The 23,194-nt window shown below is 37.0% G+C and overlaps 1 protein-coding gene and 1 long non-coding RNA gene across 9 annotated transcripts in view; one reads left to right on the top strand and one right to left on the bottom strand.

The window, feature by feature from the left end:
- The window catches only part of LOC127697125 (uncharacterized), a 40,885-nt gene extending 36,071 nt beyond the window's left edge, over positions 1 to 4,814 (bottom strand). The window contains exon 1 of the long non-coding RNA XR_007980410.1: positions 4,750 to 4,814. This is a non-coding gene — a long non-coding RNA (uncharacterized LOC127697125). The remainder of the gene's footprint in view (positions 1 to 4,749) is intronic.
- An 8-nt stretch (positions 4,815 to 4,822) lies between these two features.
- Positions 4,823 to 23,194, top strand: part of Cr2 (complement C3d receptor 2) — a 44,342-nt gene continuing 25,970 nt past the window's right edge. For 4 of the 8 annotated variants that reach the window (XM_052199987.1, XM_052199985.1, XM_052199986.1 and 1 more), the window contains exons 1-9: positions 4,824 to 4,985; positions 15,333 to 15,512; positions 16,719 to 16,818; positions 17,176 to 17,261; positions 17,779 to 18,177; positions 20,112 to 20,288; positions 20,366 to 20,468; positions 21,095 to 21,180; positions 22,649 to 23,038. In XM_052199987.1, the coding sequence (XP_052055947.1) occupies positions 4,928 to 4,985; positions 15,333 to 15,512; positions 16,719 to 16,818; positions 17,176 to 17,261; positions 17,779 to 18,177; positions 20,112 to 20,288; positions 20,366 to 20,468; positions 21,095 to 21,180; positions 22,649 to 23,038 (1,579 nt within the window). In that variant the 5' untranslated portion in view covers positions 4,824 to 4,927. Of the gene's footprint in view, positions 4,986 to 15,332; positions 15,513 to 16,718; positions 16,819 to 17,119; positions 17,262 to 17,778; positions 18,178 to 20,111; positions 20,289 to 20,365; positions 20,469 to 21,094; positions 21,181 to 22,648; positions 23,039 to 23,194 lie in introns of those variants that run through there. The other 4 variants (XM_052199989.1, XM_052199988.1, XM_052199991.1 and 1 more) reach the window with 3 other exon arrangements.

The following is a 23,194-nucleotide window of genomic DNA, read 5'->3' as shown; positions in this document are numbered from 1 at the left end:
TGTATATGGCATGCTTTCTTTTACGTGTGAAAGAGAAATAAGAACATAAATATGTGTCTGCTCATTGGGAAAAAGGATGACATAAAAACAAGAAAATACTGAATACAATAAACAGAAGAGGCATTTCTCTAATCATACATTTTCATATAGTTCTAATATTTAAAACTATGGGTTTTTTAAAAGTAGAAATGACAAAACATAAAGTAAAATGTAATACAAAGAGAAGTAAGTCAATCTAAATAATTAACACATCATACTGGAGGAAAACAATCTACACAGTTAAGGCTACAAACAAAATACAACTTTAAATTTTCCAGGTTCAGTAATAGACTGAAATTGAAAGGCACAGTATGAATCAATGGCAGATTTAGAAAAGGTAAAGGTTTACATAGACACGGACTACTTTTTATGTTTCATGCATACTTGTTCTTGTTTTGTCTGCTGAGACAGTAAAGAAGCAATGGTGTTCCACTAGTAATGAATGTAGTATTCAGAGTTTTGATTCTAATCATCAAGAGAAAAGCAAAATGAAAACATGTACCCTGATAAGATGAAGAAGGAGAAGAAGAAGGAGGAGGAAAAGGAGGAGGGGTGTTTGGGGGAGTAGACAGGAGAAGGAAGAAGAACCAACGTTTCTTAGAGAAAGAATGAATTCCAATGGTGAGTCTAGAAATCTGAGTCTAAGACTTTTTGTTTTATCTGAACACAAGGAAGTACTCAAAAATTTATAGGAACTGGACCAAAAAAATGAAACATGAACTATTTTGAGATCTTCTTCAGGGCATATCAGGAACAATTTGGGAATTAAAACAAATAACTTCAGTAACAGATCATGACTCATTGAATAAATAAGTTCACATTGATATAGACACTGATTTCATATAGAAAAATGAATGAATAAACAAATAGAAAAGAAAGCCTTTCTTTGTAGTGGAATGCCATTTAATAAATATGAAAGTAACAGTTGAATGCCATTTGGGAGTCATAAATGTACAAATAGAGTTAAGCAAAAATCATTAATTAATGATCTAAAATTAGCAGATAAAATTTGATTTTTAAATGAGGTATTTATAAAATTGTGAAATATTTCTCCCCAAAGTACTTGTTAATAATAAGATGACTTTAATAATATAATAATGACTTGTTAATATGTTAATAAATAACATTTGTTAAAGGTATTAATAATTACTAATAAAATAGAAATAAATAATAGTAATTTTACACTACAGAAACTTGGCTTTATCACTGCTTATATGATAAAAATGACTACTACTAATAAAAAGGACCATCAGGCAACATGTACCTCCAGATAAGCACACAGTATCTATCTCATGATATCTTTACCCAAAAATACAAAATTTCAATCTAATTGTGAAAAAACATCAAACCAAACTGAGTGATGCTGGTAACCAGCCTCCATGATGGTGCCCCTTCATCTTTGACTTCCATTATTTCCACACATGCATAGTGTCTCTCTGGCACTGAGAAGAGCTGATGTTTGTTATCAGTAGATTGTTTTCAAAATATGACTCCTAGGGATTATGGAAGATATTCTGGCTTAAGTCTTTTTTGATCTAGAAGAAGTAGCTGTCATGAGGTGAGAATTATCAGTCCCTGCTACCCAGCAGTCCAATCAATGACCACATGCACATGGTGAAGAAATGAAGAATCTAGCCAGCAGTGACTGAGTGTACATCTTGTGTGACTTTTCCTGCCCAGTCAACTGGATGACTGTAGTTCAAGCTATCACTTGGACCATCATATCAGGGGAGATGAAAAATTGCCAATCTAGCTAAATTGCCTCCAAATTGTAGTAGTACTGGAAGGTACTATTTAGTCTCACTTAAGCCACTACTAATCGTAGGGTAATTTGTTACTGTACTATATAGTAGACAAATGGTTTTAAGAGTCATTTTTAGAAAAACTATTACTATGTGTAGTTGAAAGATACCAAAAACTAACAACAAAAGAAACAATAAAATTTCAGACCCAAAGGTTGAGAAGGCTCTGTCAGTAAAGTTACTTGTCAAGTAAGCACAAGGGCTTGAATTCAGATTTCTAGAATCTAGGTAAAAAGCTGCACCCAATTTACCTGTAATCCTAGTGCAAGAGAGACTGACACAGGCAAATGGAATTCACTGACCAGCCAGTTTAGATAACCTGCAAGTTTAAGGGTCAGAGAGAGGCCTTGCTTCAAATAAGAGGGTGGAAAGCTGGTGAGAAAGACATTGACATTAGCCTCTAGTCTCCACACATCTTCATGCACACCTGAAAACCATAACACACACACACACACACACACACACACACACACACCTCCTACTCTCAAAGATCTTTTTCAAATTAAAGAAAAAGACCTGAAAATCAAATACATGACCCTGAAGTGTGGATGGTTTTGTTATTCTTATCATGCCATTAAAAAGATTATTGAGATATTCATCAAAACTTGAGGACAGTAAACAATTATGAAAAACTACTGTACCAATATTAGTGTCTTATAATTGATCATTTCATTATAGTTATAAAGAATTGTTCTTATTTTAAAGACATACACATTAAACTTACAGGAGCAAATACGGAGATAAAGTGTAGAGCAGAGACTGAAGGAAAGGTCATTCAGAGACTGTCCCACCTGGGGATTCATCCCATATACAGTCACCAAACCCCAACACTATTGTGAATGCCAAGAAATGCATGCTGAAAGGATCTTGATATGGCTGTCTCCTGAGAGGCCCTGCCAGAGCCTTACAAATACAGAGGGGGATGCTCGCAACCAACCATTGGACTGAGCAAGAGTCCGCAATGGACAAGTTAGAGAAAGGACTGAAAGAGCTAAAGGGGTTTGCAACCTCATAGGAAGAACAACAATATCAACCAACCAGATCTCTCAGAGCTCCCAGGGACTACACAATCAACCAAGGAATACACATGACTCCAGTTGCATATGAAGCAGAGAATTGCCTTGCCAGGCATCAATGGGAGGAGAGATCCTTGGTCTTATGAAGGCTTGATAGATGCCCCACTGTAGGTGAATTAATGGCAGGGAGGTGGGAGTTGGGCGGGTGAAGGAACACCTTCATAGAAGTAGGGGAAGGGAGGATGGGATTGGGAGTTTTGCGAGGGGAGAAACCAGGAAAGGGGATAACATTTGAAATGTAAATAAAGAAAATATCCAATAAAAATACAAAATAAAAAAGTAAAAACTACATGAAGGTGAAAAAGAAATACACATTAAAATACTTAAAGGAGAAAGAAGTTAGACCCCAGAGAACCAAATAACCCTATTAAAAATGGGGTACAGAGCTAAACAAAGAATTTTCACCGGAAGAACTTCGGATGGCTGAGAAGGACCTTAGGAAATGTTCAACATCATTAATCATTAGGGAAATGTAAATCAAAACAACCCTGAGATTTCACCTCACACCAGTCAGAATGGCTAAGGTTAAAAACTCAGGAGACAGCAGGAGTTTGCGAGGATGTGGAGAAAGAGGAACACTCCTCCACTGCTGGTGGGATTGCAAGATGGTGCAACTACTTTGGAAATCAGTCTGGCGGTTCCTCAGAAAACTGGACATGACACTTCCGGAGGACCCTGCTATACCTCTCCTGGGCATATACCCAGAGGATTCCCCGGCATGCAATAGGGACACATGTTCCACTATGTTCATAGCAGCCTTATTTATAATAGCCAGAAGCTGGAAAAAATCCATATGCCCCTCAATGGAGGAATGGATACAGAAAATGTGGTATATTTACACAATGGAATACTACTCAGCAATTAAAAACAATGAATTCATGAAATTTTTAGGCAAATGGTTAGAACTGGAAAATATCATCCTAAGTGAGGTAACCCAATCACAAAGAATGCACATGAAATGCAATCACTGATAAGTGGATATTAATTAGCCCAGAAGTTCTGAATTCTCAAGACACAGTTAGCATATATCAAAGGTTACCCAAAAAGAGGGAAAGAGAGGGCCCTGGTTCTGAAAAGAGTTGATCCAGCACTATAGGGGAATATCAGGACAGGGAAATGGGAGGGGGGTGATTGGGAAAAGGGTGGAGGGAAGAGGGCTTATGAGACCGATGAGGAGGGAGGAACTGGGAAAGGGGAAAGAATTCAGAATGTAAACAAAGAATATAGAAAAGAAAAGAAAAAAGAAAAAAAAGACTATGTACTCAAAAAAATACTTAAAGGAGAGATAAATGTCTGTAATTTATTAAAAATATCAGAAATAACAATTACATAACACAATTGCACAGTCAAAATACATACTTTTATATATCTTTATAATTACAGAGAGATAACATTTCTAAATTATTAACATTTAGAAAACCCCTTCACAGATATAAAGAAATAAAAAATTTCACTATTTACACTAGAGTAACAAAATTGCAATGTTAGGCAATGTTATTTCTGAACTCCCACTTTAAGTAAACTAAGCTGTTTTCTCAAACTGAAAGTTGATTACATTAATAGGGTTTGAAAATGAATTAACTGGAACAAAACCCCAAACAGGTTTAAAGAATACACACTGTAAATTAGCATATCATATGAACATGTAGATCAGTAAGCATGAGTATTATTTTGTGAAATTCTTGTTTCAGATGTCGGGGGACAAGAAAGTTAATGTACTTGGTTGCTCAATCAACAAAAAATAGGAGAGCCAGGGCTGAGCAGAACCCAGCCTGAACCAAAAGCAGACTTCCCGGGGACCGCCCCTCCCTGCCTCTTCCGCCCCTAGTCACCTGCAGATGTGCTCCACAAATCTTCAGTACCCAGAGCTGCGACGCGGAGCGATGCTATTTAAGGGTCCGCTCTCCACAGCTCACAGCCAGCCGCAGACTGCCAGCCGCGACCTCTTCCTTTCCTTGCTACAGGCTCATAGCTCACAGAACACAACCTGCGGTTGGGCTGCTTCAAGGCATGGGAGCTTTGGGTTCGCTCTGGGTTTTCTTCACTCTCATCACTCCAGGAGTTCTTGGTGAGCTGGGCGCCGGTGCTCAAATATGGGAATTCCACAAGGGCTGGGAAAACTTCTGTGCCTACACAAAGACTAGAGGCCAAACAAGGCATGTGGAGGGCATGGTTTATACTTGACTGTCCCTGACAGCTTTGGAGACGCTTCTGTCTCCTGATGCATAATGTCCCCACCTCTTTTGGGAGATGGACCACCAGCTGAGACAAGGTTGCTTTGGATTGCTTTGGGGGGTTCGCTTTCTCCTCCCTGGATCCCAGCCTTCTGGGAATTCAGCAAGAGCTCACACCATACCACCAATGGTCCCAGGCTGGTCCCAGACATGCATTGTCTGTAGGTATGCAGCCCCTGCTTCGTTTTTAAAAAGAATAACACCTGATTCTCCAATATGGGTCCCAGGTTTTTTATCTTTGATAGTATATTTTAAAACTATCTCCAGTTAGTTTTTAAAGTTGAACATGAATTAAAACTATGATTTCTATAGTGGTTTGTGCTTCTGTAGGTTCTCCTTCAGTGTTCTCTGTAAACATTTTGTGTGTGTGTATGTGGTGTTGTTGTTTCATAGATTGGCTTGCTTTTAAAATAGTACCTGGTAGTGAAGGGATAAGCCATAAGACATTTACTGCAAAAGCCTCATTAGCTGAATGAATTTTGGCAAGTCTCAGTGTAACTTGTTCTCATAGTGAATAAATTCATAGGTTACTTACAGTAAACCTCAATGGCTGAGTCAATTTTGGCAAGTTGGTTAGAGCCATGTCCCTCAGCTTCTCATATATAAAATGAAGTCAGAAATGAGCTGTGTAACCATGACATGGAGGTAAAAGAATTCAGGAGCTGCCAGAGAAATTAAGTCAATTGGCACTTGACTGTGTAGTCCTTAGCTGCTAAGGATGTATCTGGTTGTTACAGGGTCTGAATATTATGCATTAGTTCTACTACAATTTCTACTGGCAAATAAATTCTAGGGATGGTTGGACCTTTTCATGTTCATTGATGAAAGTTTTATGCTTAGTATTATACTTTGGTTAACATACATGATTCTCATTTTAAAATTCATCCATCAGATAGTCAGGAAACCTCGTGTTAAGGCATTTGATAATTCTCAATAATGATTTTTCTACTTCCTGCTTTCTGACGGACTTTTTTTCTATGCAATTAGTTTTTTTATTCGATATTTTTTTTATTTACATTTCAAATGATTTCCCCTTTCCTAGCCCCCCCTCCCCGAAAGTCCCGTAAGCCCCCTTCTCTCCCTCTGTTCTCCCACCCACCCCTTCCCACTTCCCCGTTCTGGTTTTGCTGAATACTGCTTCACTGAGTCTTTCCAGAACAAGAGGCCACTCTTCCTTTCTTCTTGTACCTCATTTGATGTGTAGATTATGTTTTGGGTATTCCAGGTTTCTAGGTTAGTATCCACTTAATAGTGAGTGCATACCATGATTCACCTTTTGAGTCTAGGTTACCTCACTTAGTATGATGTTCTCTAGCTCCATCCATTTGCCTAAGAATTTCATGAATTCATTGTTTCTAATGGCTGAATAGTACTCCATTGTGTAGATATACCACATTTTTTGCATCCACTCTTCTGTTGAGGGATACCTGGGTTCTTTCCAGCATCTGGCAATTATAAATAGGGCTTCTATGAACATAGTAGAGCATGTATCCTTATTACATGGTGGGGAATCCTCTGGGTATATGCCCAGGAGTGGTATAGCAGGATCTTCTGGAAGTGAGGTGCCCAGTTTTCGGAGGAACCGCCAGACTGATTTCCATAGTGGTTGTACCAATTTGCAACCCCACCAGCAGTGGAGGAGTGTTCCTCTTTCTCCACACCCTCTCCAACATCTGTTGTCTCCTGAATTTTTAATCTTAGCCATTCTGACTGGTGTAAGGTGAAATCTCAGGGTTGTTTTGATTTGCATTTCCCTAATGACTAATGAAGTTGAGCATTTTTTAAGATGCTTCTCCACCATCCGAAGTTCTTCCGGTGAGAATTCTTTGTTTAACTCTGTACCCCATTTTTTAATAGGGTTGTTTGGTTTTCTGGAGTCTAACTTCTTGAGTTCTTTATATATATTGGATATTAGCCCTCTATCTGATGTAGGATTGGTGAAGATCATTTCCCAATTTGTTGGTTGCCGATTTGTCCTCTTGATGGTGTCTGACAGACTTTTTAGATTTCTTTCTTTTTTCTTTTTTTTTTATTAGATATATTCTTGATTTACATTTCAAATGTTGTCCCCTTTCCTGGTTCCCCCGCTCCAAAACTCCCATAACCCATCTCCCCTTCCCCTGTTCCCCAAACAACCCTCTCTTGCTTCACTCTCCTGGTATTTGCAGTATTGAGCCTTCCCAGGATCAAGAAAGAGCCTCTCCTCCCTTTGATGTCCAACAAGCCCATCCTCTGCTGCCTATGTGTCTGGAGCTATTGGATAACTCCATGTGTACTCTTTGGTTGATGGTTTTGTCCCTGGGAGCTCTGGGAGTCTTGGGTAGTTCATATTGTTGTTCCTCCTATGGCGCTGCAAACCCCTTCAGTTCCTTGGGTCCTTTCTTTAGCTCCTCCATTGGGGATCCTGTGCTCAGTTCAATGGTTGGCTGAGAGTGTCCCCCTCTGTATTTGTCATGCACTAGCAGAGCCTCCCAGGTGACAGCTATATCCAGCTCCTGTCAGAAAGCACTTGTGAGCACCCATAATAGTGTCTGGGTTTTGTAACTGTATATGGAATGGATCCCTAAGTGAGGCAGTCTCTGGATGGTCTTTCCCTCAGACTTTGTTCCACACTTTGTCTCTGTATCTCCTTCTGTGGGTATTTTGTTCCCACTTCTAAGAAGCACCAGAGTATCCATACTTTGTTCTTCCTTCTTCTTGGGCATTATTTGATATGTGTGATGTGTCTTGGGTATTACAAGCTTCTGGGCTAATATCCACTTATCAGTGAGTGCATACCATGTGTGTTCTTTTGTAATTGGGTTACCTCACTCAGGATGATATTTCCAGTTTCATCCATTTGCATAAGAATTTCATGAATTCATTGTCTTTAATAGCTGAGTAGTATTTCATTGTATAAATATACCACATTTTCTGTATGCATTCCTCCATTGAGGGACATCTGGGTTCTTTCCAGCTTCTGGCTATTATAAATAGGGCTGCTATAAACATAGTGGAGCATGTGTCCTTATTAAATGCTGGAGAACCCTCTGGGTATATGCCCAGGAGTGGTACAACAGCCTTGTCTGGTAATATTGTGCCCAGTTTTCTGAGGAACCGCCGAACTGATTTCCAGAGTGGTTGTACTAGTTTGCAATCCCGCCAGCAGTGGAGGAGTGTTCCTCTTTCTCCATATCCTCACCAGCACCTGCTGTCTCCTGAGTTTTTTTCTTTTTCTTTTTTTATTCGATGCATTCTTTATTTACATTACAAATGATTTCCCCTTTTCTGGGTCCCCACTCACCGCAAGTCCCATAAGTCCTCTTCCTTCCCCCTGTTCCTCCATCTACTCCTTCCCACTTCCCTGTTCTGGTATTCCCCTATACTGCTGCACTGAGTCTTTCCAGAACCAGGGGCCACTCCTCCGTTCTTTTTGGACATTATTTAATATGTGGATTATGTCTTGGGTATTCAAAGTTTCTAGGCTAATATACACTTATCAGTGAGTGCATACCATGAGTGATCTTTTGAGACTGGGTTACCTCACTTAGTATGATGTTCTCCAGCTCCATCCATTTGTCTAAGAATTTCATGAATTCATTGTTTCTAAGGGCTGAATAGTACTCCATTGTGTAAATATACCACATTTTTTGTATCCATTCCTCCGTTGAGGGACACCTGGGTTCTTTCCAGCTTCTGGCTGCTACAAATAGGGCTGCTATGAACATAGTGGAGCATGTGTCTTTATTGCATGCCGGGGAATCCTCTGGGTATATGCCCAGGAGTGGTATAGCAGGGTCCTCTCGAAGTGTCATGCCCAGTTTTCTGAGGAACCGCCAGACTGATTTCCAAAGTGGTTGCACCATCTTTCAATCCCACCAGCAGTGGAGGAGTGTTCCTCTTTCTCCACATCCTCGCCAAAAACTGCTGTCTCCTGAGTTTTTAACTTTAGCCATTCTGACTGGTGTGAGGTGACATCTCAGGGTTGTTTTGATTTACATTTCCCTAATGATTAATGATGTTGAAGATTTCTTTTTTTTCTTTCTTTTTTATTCGATATATTTTTTATTTACATTTCAAAATGATTTCCCCTTTTCTGGCTCCTCCACTCCCCAAAAGTCACATAAGCCTGCTTTCCTCCCCCTGTTCTCCCATACACCCCTTCCCACTTCCCTGTTCTGGTTTTGTCCTATACTGCTACAGTGAGTCTTTCCAGAACCAGGGGCCACTCCTCCGTTCTTCTTGTACCTCATTTGATGTGTGGATTATGTTTTGGGTATTCCAGTTTTCTAGGCTAATATCCACTTATTAGTGAGTGCATACCATGATTGATCTTTTGAGACTGGGTTACCTCACTTAGTATGATGTTCTCCAGCTCCATCCATTTGCCTAAGAATTTCATGAATTCATTGTTTCTAATGGCTGAATAGTACTCCATTGTGTATATATACCACATTTTTTGCATTCATTCTTCTGTTGAGGGATACCTGTGTTCTTTCCAGCTTCTAGCTGCTACAAATAGGGCTGCTATGAACATAGTGGAACACGTATCCTTATTACATGCTGGGGAATCCTCTGGGTATATGCCCAGGAGTGGTATAGCAGGATCTTCCGAAAGTGACATGCCCAGTTTTCTGAGGAACAGCCAGACTGATTTCCAGAGTGGTTGTACCAATTTGCAACCCCACCAGCAGTGGAGGAGTGTTCCCCCTTCTCCACATCCTCACTAACACCTGCTGTCTCCTGAATTTTTAATCTTAGCCATTTTGACTGGTGTAAGGTGAAATCTCAAGGTTGCTTTGATTTGCATTTCCCTAATGACTAATGATGTTGAGCATTTTTAAAGATGCTTCTCAACCATTTGAAGTTCTTCAGGTGAAAATTCTTTGTTTAGCTCTGTACCCCACTTTTTAATGGGGTTATTTGATTTTCTGGGGTCTAACTTCTTTAGTTCTTTGTATATATTGGATATTAGCCCTCTATCTGATGTGGGGTTGGTGAAGATCTTTTCCCAATTTGTTGGTTGCTGATTTGTCCTTTTGATGGTGTCCTTTGCCTTACAGAAACTTTGTAATTTTATGAGGTCCCATTTGTCAATTCTTGATCTTAGAGCATACGCTATTGGTGTTCTGTTCAGGAACTTTCCCCCTGTACCGATGTCCTCAAGGGTCTTCCCCAGTTTCTTTTCTATTAGCTTCAGAGTGTCTGGCTTTATGTGGAGGTCCTTGATCCATTTGGAGTTGAGCTTAGTACAAGAAGACAAGGATGGATCAATTCGCATTCTTCTGCATGCTGACCTTCAGTTGAACCAGCACCATTTGTTGAAAAGGCTATCTTTTTTTCCATTGGATGTTTTCAGCCTCTTTGTCGAGGATCAAGTGGCCATAGGTGTGTGGGTTCATTTCTGGATCTTCAATCCTGTTCCATTGATCTGCCTGCCTGTCAGTGTACCAATACCATGCAGTTTTTAACACTATTGCTGTGTAGTATTGCTTGAGGTCAGGGATCCTGATTCCCCCAGAAGTTCTTTTGTTGTTGGCAATAGTTTTAGTTATCCTGGGCTTTTTGTTATTCCAGATGAATTTGAGAATTGCTCTTTCTAACTCTATGAAGAATTGAGTTGGGATTTTGATGGGTATTGTGTTGAATCTGTAAATTGCATTTGGAAAAATGGCCATTTTAACTATATTCATCCTGCTGATCCATGAGCCTGAGAGATTTTTCCATTTTTTGAGGTCTTCCATTTCCTTCTTCAGAGTCTTGAAGTTCTTGTCATACAGATCTTTCACATGTTTGGTAAGAGTCATCCCAAGGTACTTTATACTGTTGGTGGCTATTGTGAAGGGTGTCATTTCCCTAACTTCTTTCTCAACCTGCTTATCCTTTGAGTATAGGAAGGCTACTGATTTGCTTGAGTTGATTTTATATCCTGCCACTTTGCTGAAGTTGTTTATCAGCTGTAGGAGTTGTTTTGATTTGCATTTCCCTGATGACTAAAGATGCTGAACATTTCTTTAGGTACTTCTCATCCATTTGATATTCCTCAGGTGAAAATTCTTTGTTTAGCTCTGTACCCCACTTTTCAATCAGGTTATTTGGTTCTCTGGAGTCTAACTTCTTGAGTTCTTTGTATATATTGCATATTAGCCCTCTAACGGATGTAGGGTTGGTAAAGATCTTTTCCCAATTTGTTGGTTGCTGTTTTGTCCTATTGATAGTGTCCTTTGCCTTACAAAAACTTTGTAATTTTATGAGGTCCCATTTGTCATTTCTTGATCTTAGAGCATAAGCTATTGGTGTTCTGTTCAGGAAGTTTTCACCTGTGCCCATGTGCTCAAGGCTCTTCCCCAGTTTCTTTTCTTTTAGTTTCAATGTGTCTGGTTTTATGTGGAGGTCCTTGATCCACTGGGAATTGAGCTTAGTACAAGGAGATAAGAATGGATCTATTTGAATTATTCTGCATGCTAACTTCCAGTTGAACCAGCACCATTTGGTGAAAAGGCTATCTTCTTTACATTTATTTTTATTCTACACATAAATCCTCCATCTACTTTAAATAGTTTCTAAGCCATCATTGTAAAGCCTCTTACATCTAAATAGTTAACTGCTCCCTGTCCTCCAGAATAATTTTCAATGTTAGTCACTACTCCAATCTTCACTCCAGATGCTAGAAAATGTAAAGAGAGAAAAGGGACTCTCATGAAAATTTTGATCATATAATAGCATGTAGACTAGCCTTTCTTTGAATAATCATTAAATGTGTTTATTTGTTTATCATGTGTGAGGGAGGTGTGTACATTCAATGGCATGTGCCTGGAGGTCAGAAGACAATTCATAAGAATTAGTTCTCTCCTTTTACCATGCAGGTTCCAGAGATTAAACTCAATTGGTCATCAGGTTTGACATCAGTGCTTTTAGCTGTGAAACATTTCACCTGCTCCCTTTCATTTTCTGATTGGAGGAGAAACCAACCTCTGGAAATTCTGTACTGTGGCCTGGGAGGTGGGCAAGTTTAAATACAGTGTGAGATTTCCTTGCTAGAGATGAGACTTCCATTAACCCTCATGTGGAAAGTGTGATTCTTGCTTAACTTTGGCATGGAAAGTAACATTATAAAGTTCTCTCTTCATCTGTAGTTTCCATATCTTGTATCTCTCTTTGTATTGTTGAGTCTTATGAATTTAAATGTTTTCCCATATTGTAAGATAATTTAATTTTGTTCTTATTTATATTTGATAATCACAGATTATTATCTGATTAGAATAACTTGTAGGAGCCTCATCATATGAAGTCTGTCTTCACTGTTTTTAAAACTTTATTTTTCTTAGAGTCTCTTTTGTTGTTGTTTTTTGTTTGTTTTTTGTTTTTGTTTTTTACAAGAGTATGTAATTGGGGACATTGGTACGAATTAATGGAAGAAACTAAATTACAAAAGAGGAACCTACAGTGATATCTGGCTCCTAACAGTGGTGACTCTTTTTCAGTTCCCCAGTAGAAGCATGGAGTTAGCAAAAGACTAATCTGGCTGTGGCCTTGGGAGCTTGGTGAATGTAGTTGAGTCAGCAGGCAATCACTGTTTAGCTTTCACCTGTACCTGCCTCACACTTTTATGGAAAAAATTGAAATTTATAAATTTTCAGGTATATTTCTACTCTTGTAGGGTTTCACAAATTGGCATATTTTGTCTAGATTCCTCTGGTCTGAATAAGAGTGAACTTCTGAATCTCTGCAAATAAAATTAAAGAGGTAAACTGTGAGTCTTCACTCCAAAGTAAAAAATTATTTTTCTAGAGGCATATTCAAGTGTATGGATGCTGCAATAGACTTTATATCATTGCTAATGACAAGTTTTTTCCTCTGATACATCAGAAAGCTTTTACTAGCTATTTTGGAGTTTCATTAATCTAATTTGTTAAAATAAGAAAACAAATATAATGAGAAGTAGAGTACTAGAGGGGTTGAAACAAGGACTTCAAGTTCAAGGTCAGCCTAGGTTATATAGTGAAACCTTATCTTATAAAGCCTTAAATAATAAATAAGCAAGTTCAATAAAGAATGAATATGTTTTTCTCTATATGCTAAAGTTTAGTGATTAAGATACTTATATAAATCAATTAAAGTGATTTTGATATTATAAGATATTTGTAGTACTTTAGTTTCTCATGATAAATGTTTTTATTTATAAGATTTTTACTTGTTGGGTTGGAGAGATGGCCCAATAGTTAGAGCATTGTTGCTCTTGCAGAGGACCAGGGTTTGGTTCTCAGCACCCACTTGGTGCTTCAAAAGCACTGGTGACTCCAGTTTCAGGGGATCTATCACCTAGTCAGGACTTTGCAGGCACTGAATACATGTAGTGGACTTACACATACATATAGGAAAAACATTCTTAGAGGAGAAATTAAAAATAGAATCTTCAAAGTAATAAAACCTTTTAAAGAAACTTTTTACTTGTATACTTCTGGTTTTTATTTTAAAACCAGAGAGCAAATTTTTTTTCTTATTGTGCCCATTATTGTTTGAATGTAAAATGTCTCCCACATGCTCATGTATTTGAATATTTGGTTTACGACTGATTTGTAGAACCTGGAGGTTATATTCCTTTTCCCGCTCCTAGACAAGCCTTTTTGTTTCCTGGTTGATATCATGTAACCAACAGCTGTTGCAGATCCCTTCCCTCAGACCAAGCTGGTCCAGTCATATACCTTCCCTATCAGGATGGATTGTGGACCCTGGCATATGAGGCAACTAATCTCCCCTCCCTTATTTCTATCAAGTATATATGTGACAATGATCAGAAAAATAACTGGTACAAATAATGGACACAACTTTCTTTCTACCCCAGTGGGTAGAATTATTATTATTATTATTATTATTATTATTATTATTTATAATTATTATATGAGGTTATATAAGCCCATTCTCATGCAACTATACTGTGTATTGCCAACATATACTACCTACTACCCTCCCCTCCTTAATATTCTCCCCTCCCATTAATCCACTTTGTTCTCCAGACAATTTAATGGTACTTTCAAATACATATGAGACTGAGAGGTTGACAATGCACTTGATATTATCACCTCCAGTTTCATCCATCTTCTAACAAATAACTTAACTTCATTTTTCTTTATAGCTGAAAAAAGTTCCATTGTGTATATATACCACATTTTCATAATCTATTGTGTTGCTGGCCATGTAGGTAGGTTTCATAGCTAGTCACTGTGTATAATACTGCAATTAGCATTGTTATGCAAATATATTTCTGATATGTTGACTTGGATAGCTAATCATGTGGTAGAACTATTTTTAGTTTGGTTAGAAATCTCTAGACTGATTTTCGTGGTGGCCAGACTGGGTTACATTCTCATTAGCAAAGTAAAATTGTTCCTTTTTTGTCTGTATCCTTACCGGCATTTGTTGTGACTTGTTTTCTTAACAAAAACTAATGTGAGATGGACTCTTAATATAATTTTAGTTTTCATTTCTCTGATGATTGGTGAGGTTGAATTTTTTAATATTTATTGTATATTTTATTTCATTTGAGAATGGAATGTTCATTCCACTAACACATTCATTAATGAAGGGTGTTCATTTCTTTATATCGTCTAGTATTAATCAGATATATAATTAGCAAAGATTTTTCTCCCATTCTATAGACTATCTTTCATTTTCTTTTGATGTACAGATGCTCTGTAATTTCATGGAGTCTCATCCATCAATTTTTGTGCTATTTTCTGAGCACCTGGAAAAAAGCAACTGTTCACAAAGTGCTTTCCTATGCTGCTGTCTCATGGGGTTCTTCCTTCATTGTCCTTGATTTCTTTCAGAGTTTTGTGTCTTATATCAAATTCTATATACTTATTCCTGAAATTCTACATGTGTTTCTTATATTTTCTGACCACACCGTGGAAGAAAAAAAGCCAAAGCATAAGAAATCCACCCACAGTTTTTAATTACAGAATTATAAAAGAATGAAAATTTATGAAAAATATTTCTCCAGAGCTTCCTCTAAAATATGTATTTAAAACTGATTGAATTTCTTCATGTGTCTGTTCAGATTAGAATGATTTTTTCAGACAATATTTCTCTAAACAATATTACTTCTGAAGATCAAATTTGTTAGATTAATTGGTGATAAGAGAGAGCAGAGAAGATTTAGCTTTTCTCAGCTTTGATATTTCTGTGGTCCTTATTTCTAGGTCAGTGTAAGTTGCTGCCAAAGTATCCCTTTGCTAAGCCTTCTATTGTGAGTGATAAGTCTGAATTTGCTGTTGGAACAACTTGGGAATACAAATGCCTCCCAGGGTATTTTAGGAAGTCATTTATTGTCACCTGCTTAGAAACCTCCAAGTGGTCAGATGCTCAGCAGTTCTGTAAACGTGAGTACTTCTACAAGTCATATTTGGCCTTATCACTTTATCTGTGTAGGATAGTCTGTCATTTTCCAGACAAAAGACCAGTAAATTAGTATGTTGTGGCACACATACCTCTCTGTTTTCTTTAAATTCTAAGTTTTCTGAGTACTAGTGTATAAGTCACTATCATGGTTTAACCATGTCTTTATGACATCATTCTGTGATTTCTATATTTGTTAGAGTGAGCTTAGATGTTAGTATACAAAGGAATATTAGTTTTATCTTATTCTTACTACATTCAATTCAAGAAATAGTTTTTATTAATGAGAATGTGTGAAGCAGTAGAAAGTGCATCTTGTGAGGACCAATGGAAATCACACATATATAGTGCATAGTTGAGAACGGAACACCAGACACTGCACAGCGTAGCCAAGGACCCTATCACTGAAATATAGTTCCAGACTTTATGATGTATAGTAATAGAAGTAAACTGATACTCAACCACAGAAAAATAAATGCTATTTGAGAGAATTAGGGAAACTGAGGTCTTCTTGGCAGAGGGCAAAACTATGGAGAAAATAAATGCCTTTGGAAAAATGGAAAAATGTCAATATGGTTTGAGCAAATATAACTCTAAGATTGTATACTTTCTTTCCCATGAATAATGGTAAATCATCATAGGTTGGTAAGTGGGAAGTATGACATGACCATATTTATTCCCTAAAAAGGAAACACATGCCATGCTATGGAAGAGGTTCTAGACCAAGCCAGGCCAGCATCAGAAAGGTAAATTTTGCCTCTCCGCAATTTAGTAAAGGTATAAAAATGCCAAAATAATGAGTTTGGAGAGATATTCTGGAATTTAGGCACTAAAATTCTGTAGCTAATTGAAGTAAATGAAGAATTAGAGGATGGTTTATAGGAAAGAAATGAGGTTTTTAGTACAGGAGACTTAGCTAATAGAATTTAACAAAGAGAAAAATGGAGGCTTTTAAGTTAGAATTGACCACAAGTTAAGTTTTCCTCCATGTACAGAAGTTTAAACAATGGGTTTTGAACAATGTTCAAAAATTAACTGCTTCTTGAGAAAATATACATTTTACAAATCATAAAAATTGCAATGAGAAAAAACATATGCAGCACCATCAGCAAGACTAGTTAGGGAATTTAATAGAAAAACATAAAGTCTTCTTAATCCCAGCCCCCAACCCTGTTTTGTTTCCCTTGTAGGTAAACCATGTACGAATCCTCAAGAACCCCTCCATGGCTCTGTGCATATAAACACGGGTATCGAGTTTGGGTCAACCATTACGTATTCTTGTAATAAAGGGTGAGTAGGCAGGATGCTTTTGCAGGATTTGAGGGTACTGAAATAATAACCAGAAACCTTTTAATATGAGTGAATGCAAAAGCATAGTTTCTTTGTCCTGCTTCAGAAATGACATTTCAGTCAAGAAGACCCGTAGAGAAAAGGAAGATAAAGCTACCCTTCATCAATTTTAAGTCTCTAGTGCCATTAACTAGGAAGTCAGATCTTATCTGGCTAAACCGTTGAGTTTATTATATAAGTTCTTCTCTATCACTAATTCACTGTATCTTACATAATATTCTACCTTTTCTCATACTTTAAGGTTTTTCTAAAGTATCAGTATAACTGGGATATGATGAGTCACCTCTTTGCTTCTAGATATCGACTTATTGGTGACTCATCTGCTACATGTATTATATCAGACAATATTGTAATGTGGGATAATGGAGTGCCTCTTTGTGAATGTGAGTAAAATTATCTTTTCATAGTATCCTACTAAATTTCTCTTATCCTTTTCTAAGGGAAACTGAGCATCTGCACATAAAAATGAATGCTTGGGAAGTATTATTAGGTTTGGGTTGTTGTGGACCCAGCTCTGCCTAATTTTCTTCCATGACTTCTAATTCTATTGCACTTTTCAATTAATATTATTTCATGATGCTATTTAATAGTGAGTAGATTCTTAAGTTTAAAATATTCATTAGATTATACATTGACAAAAGTAACCACTCGAAAGTAGTTCACCCAAGAAGCCTATAGTGCCAGTCTCTGTATTTTGAGCTCATAGCCTTTTTGACTTTTTAATCAGCTGGTTCCATTTATTTTCCTTTCTGGTTTTTTCTTTACTTAGATTAGAATACAGAATTTCAATATTGTAGGTAAAGATTAAGCTCTGTTTATGTGAACAAAGACTACGTTTTCAAAAACAAAAAGTAACATTCCAATGCTTTCTCTCTTTTCTTAACTACTTCCCTCCAAAAGCTATTCCTTGTGAGTCACCTCCAGCCATCTCCAATGGAGACTTCTACAGCAGCAGTAGAGACAGCTTTTTCTATGGGATGGTAGTAACTTATTATTGCCATATTGGAAAGAATAGGGAAAAACTGTTTGATCTGGTGGGTGAGAAGTCAATATATTGTACCAGCAAAGACAATCAAGTTGGCATCTGGAACAGTCCACCTCCTCAGTGTATTGCTATAGTCAAGTGCCCGGTGCCACAAATTGAAAATGGAGATGTAGAGTCTGGATTTAAACACTCCTTCTTCTTAAATGATACAGTAATATTTAAGTGCAAGTCTGGCTTTACCATGAAAGGCAGCAGAATAGTATGGTGCCAGCCAAATAGCAAATGGAGCCCTCCACTTCCAACATGCTTCAGGGGTAAGTTGGTCCTGAAACTTTGGTTATCTATAAATAAAATTAGAGATTCTGCAGAATAGATACATGGTACATATAGAAAGAATAGAAGGAATATATGACTGGATTTCTAGGATCAAAACTTTAGAAGTAATATCTATTAGCTTTACCAATCCATGATCATGGGGGGGTCTCTAACTGTTAAAGGGATGGGGATTTAATTTCATTCAGGAGTAGTATTATAATTGTAAGAAAAAAGTATAACACACTTTTAAAAAAGCATTGGAATATTTTAAAGTGAAATTTTGAGACATAAAACTCTTTGAAGAAAAGTATAATAATTAGGAGCATTGGAATAGTCAACATGCTTTGGATAAGACCATGAAAAGTATAGAAAACAATGGCAAAAATACACTAATGGTATAATCAAAAAAAGTTTCTCTAAAACAAGTGAACAATGGAATAAGAGAATAATACAGAGTGAGAGAAAATATTTCCAAACTATACTTCTGACAAGGAATTAGTATTCAGCACATATGAGTAACTGAAAGAATTTAATAGCACGAAAGAAATCTAACATCAAAGTGAACATTAAATTTTTCTCAAAAATAAAATAAAATGGACAACAAATATATGGCAAAATGTTTAAGATTACTAATATCAGGAAAATGCAAATTGAACCACAATGATGTATGACTTCTTCAGTTAAAATGGCTCATCAGAAAAAATAGAACTGGAGAGATGGTTCAGTGCACAAAGTACTTGTACAAGCATGAAGACTTGAATTTAATCATGGAAGCTGTGTAAAAAGCCAAGTGTGGTGGCAAGTGTTTCTAATCCCAAAGTTAGAGGTGGCAGAGACAGACAGGTTCCTAAGGCTTGTTGACCAGCCAGTCTAGCGTAGTTGGTGAGTCACAGTTCCCACTAAGAACTTTGTTTCATAAAACAAGATGATCTTCTCTATAGGCATATGTATTGATGTACACCTCCACATACTCTCCCACATACATACACATGTAAGCATGAGGACCTGGCTCACTTCTACACATATAAAGACCCCTTCATTACATAATATATCAAATGCTGTTAAAAATGCAGATAAAAGTCAGATTAGATAGAAGAAATAAGTTCTGGCATCCCTACAACGAGAAGAAATAAGGCTATATATTATGATACTTTGTATGTATATATATATTTTTTAATTGTATGTAAATTTTAAATCTAGAATAAAGGAGTTTGAAAGTTTGCAAAGGAATAATAAGTTTTAGAAGACAGATATATTTACCCTTATTTTATATTACGCACTATCACATAGTATTTCATAAATATGTATGATTATATTCTTTAAAGAATAAAAGTAATTTAAAACATAGTTGATCATTAGAGTTTTTGATGATTTCATTATATTTAAATGAGGGTAAAATAAACTCTCCATTGTTTTAAGCTTATTAATAGAGGTAATTAGCTAAGATAAAATTTTGATTTAAAATTTTGTAGACATCATGTTGATACTGAAAATCTAATTTTGTGGAAGAAGTTGGTAGTTATTTTGAGTCTGTGGCTCACATTCTGTCCTATTCTTAATGTGAGTTGTCTGCCTTTCTAAAAGCAACAAAGCCTCACTAACCTTGCTTTTTGGAGCCAAAAGGATATGGCAGTTTGGGTAGGGAAATTATGTGTTTGATTCCTTATCTATCCTATTGGTAGAAGGATCTCTCAAAGTTTTTAGTTGAATAAAGGGAAAAATGAGTTAAGAGTAGTGTTTCCTGGAATGGATCAAAACAGAGAAATCAGATAGACACATGGCATTCCAAGTGTGACACATTAGAGAAGGATACATTAATCCCACCCCATGGCCTCTCTCTCTCTCCCTTAGCGTGGGAGAGTAGATATCAGTAAGTTGTAAAGAATACTTACTGAAGAAATAAAAGGACTTTCTGGTCCTGTTCTTTCCTCAGGATGTCTACCACCTCAAAATATCCTCCATGGTGATTATAACAAAAAGGATAAGGAATTCTTCTCTGTTGGCCACAAAGTGTCGTATAGCTGTAAACCTGGCTATACTCTCATTGGAACTAACCTAGTGGAATGTACATCCTTGGGAACCTGGAGCCCTACAGTGCCGACATGTGAAGGTGCCTAGAACTTTAGTTCTGTTAAATTCAACGGTTTCCTGACTCTTCATGTGCAAGCCTTCTCTTTTCTTTCCTAGTGAAATCATGTGATGCCATTCCAAACCAACTTCTCAATGGCCGAGTGTTTCTTCCCCCTAATCTCCAGCTTGGGGCAGAGGTTTCCTTTGTTTGTGACCTAGGGTGAGTGTGAAGTGCTAGGTCTGAACTGACTATTTCCCATAATGATTGCAAAGTATGAGTTCTGAAGATAGTTAAATTTTTGCTCTCTTATTATTTTCTTTACTTTTCTAGACCTTTTCTGACTTTGAACACTGCCATCAACCAAATGCTTTTTATTTTTTCCATGTGTATATGTTTTGTGATTGACTAGCAAAAGTAGTAATTGTCATTTCATCATCAGGAAATGCAAAGTTTTTGTTCAAAAATTAAGGCTCCTGTTATGGAAAATGAATATAAAATTTGGATTTAGAGAAACTCCTTGTAGTAAACTTAGGAAACAAGGTCTTCGTTATTTTCTCTGTATGAATGGAGATCATTTTCCTGAAGATGATCAACATAATCTTGACATTTGGGTGCCAAAAAGGAAAGGGAGAATTCAAAAGAAAAGATGCATTTTTAGTACATTTTTATCCATTATTGTTTCACTGTTTAGTGAATCAGATTCACAAATAACTGTGAGCTTTTTCTTAAGCCAGAAACGTTTTAAAATGCATTCCATCCTACGAATACATGAGAGAAGTGACTCACTCTGTATAATTGACAAGTGGTTTATTCTAGTGATGATTTGCTGCTCCTTATTGTTTAAGGTTCCAGTTAAAAGGCAAATCTTCTAGTCAGTGTGTTCCAGAAGGAGAGACAGTAATCTGGAATAATAAGTTTCCTGTCTGTGAACGTGAGTAGAAAATAAAAATAATCAAATATGGATCTTGTCTCGACTCTATATTTCCATATCGTTATTTAGTATAATAACTCAGGGTTAGAGTTACAATTATGTACTTTAAAGAAATAATTGCCCCAGTCTTCTTTTTAAAATGCAGAAAAGGATTACATTTGTACATTCATTAACATACTATGTTGTGATTCTAAAAATAAAATAATAAAGGCTCTGGAAAGCTACCTGTATCAAAACCAAGCATAACTCTTTCTAGTGTAATAAAACACTGGTTATGCCTTCATATGTCATGTTTTGTACTGAAGAGCTCTACCTACTACCAAGTGGACATTCATGAAATGCAGACATTGACAACTTTCTCTTCTTTTAAATTTGTTTATTTTTATTTATTCGTTTATTTGGTTTTTACTTATTCACTTTATATCCCACTTACTTCCTCCTTCCTGGTCACCATCTCCCATAATCCTTCCCTTTTCCCTTCTTTTCTGAGTGGGTGGAAGACCCCCTGTGTATCTCCTTACCATGGCACATCAAATCTCTATGAAACCATGCTCATCCTCTCCCACTGAGGCCAGACCAAGCAGCCCAGCTAGAAGAACATATCCTACATACAGACAACATAGTATGGATAGCCCCCACTCCAGGACTTTTTTTTTTAATTCCAAGAAAAGATGAGCATGTGTCTTATTAGCTGCTAACAATTAATTTCTTTCATGTCACTAGGATAAATAAAGAATATGAAATCATTGCTCAAAACATCATTTCTATGGTTTTCTCAAAGGAATCTGTCATTAAGGGATCACATGACTTGTAATGAGGATGCAGCATCTTTGGTGACAGTATCTAATGTGACTATGCTATCTGCAAGCTGGCTGTATGTTTCAAACAAGTACTGAGTAACTAGTGTGTTTCGGGTATTATGCCTGCTCATTCACATGCTTTTGTGAATTCATTGTATTCTCATCATACATTATGGAACCTGAACTACACTATAGATTGGGACTCTGAGATTGAAGGAGGATACGACTTGCCTAAGGTCATACAGCTATTGAATGACAGCAAGGATTTAAAATTATGGTTATTGAGCCCAAATGTCATCAGTCTATGTTGACTTACTATGTGAAATTAGCATTTAATTAACATATTTTAAGCTCATCTTTCATTTATTAAAATTTTTTGGAGTAAAAATGTGTAAAATTAATCCCTGAAACTACAGGATAGGTAGATTTGAGATCAATTCTATTTCCTTATTGTTTGATAAAGATTATTTATATTCATTTCTTTGCTAAGGATCAAGAGAGGTAAGAATTTAGACATACAGAAATAAACAAACTAACAGTAAAACCATAGCAAAGTATTTGATTTCTAAATACATTTCTGGAAAAGTGATTTGATCTATATTTGAAAATTATATTTATTTATTTTTAAATGATCAGTATGCTTATGTGGTTCCTTTTCTATTTTTCAGAGATTTCTTGTGACCCTCCTCCTGAAGTAAAAAATGCTCGGAAACTCTATTATTCTCTTCCCATACTGCCTGGAACTGTTGTGAGGTACACTTGTGCACCTGGATACCGTCTCATTGGAGAAAAGGCTATGTTTTGTATAAGTAAAGATCAAGTGAATGCCACTTGGGATAAAGCTGCTCCTAAATGTGAACCTGCAAATAAAAACATTTTGTGCTCAGAGCCCTTAGTACCAGGGGGATTCATAGATAAACGATCTAAACCACCATTCAGACATGGTGATTCTGTGACATTCACCTGTAAAGCCAACTTCACCATGAAAGGGAGCAAAACTGTCTGGTGCCAGGCAAATAAAATGTGGGGACCAACAGCACTGCCAGTCTGTGAAAGTGGTAAGTAGGAAATAGAAACTAGTCATGTTCCTGGTCTCTGCCAGCTTGTGGGAACATTGAGTGTGGAAGCAAAGCTACATCAAGTGCTGGGGCCTGCCAAATGGAGAGAGTGTTGAGGGGAAGTAAAGCCTCACTGAGGACTGTGGTCTTCCATTT

This window comes from Apodemus sylvaticus, chromosome 12 (genome assembly GCF_947179515.1).
Source record: "Apodemus sylvaticus chromosome 12, mApoSyl1.1, whole genome shotgun sequence".
Classification (NCBI taxonomy): Eukaryota; Metazoa; Chordata; class Mammalia; order Rodentia; family Muridae; genus Apodemus; species Apodemus sylvaticus.
The sequence above is the reverse complement of the archived record's forward strand: the minus strand, read 5'-3'. Positions and strand labels throughout refer to the sequence as shown.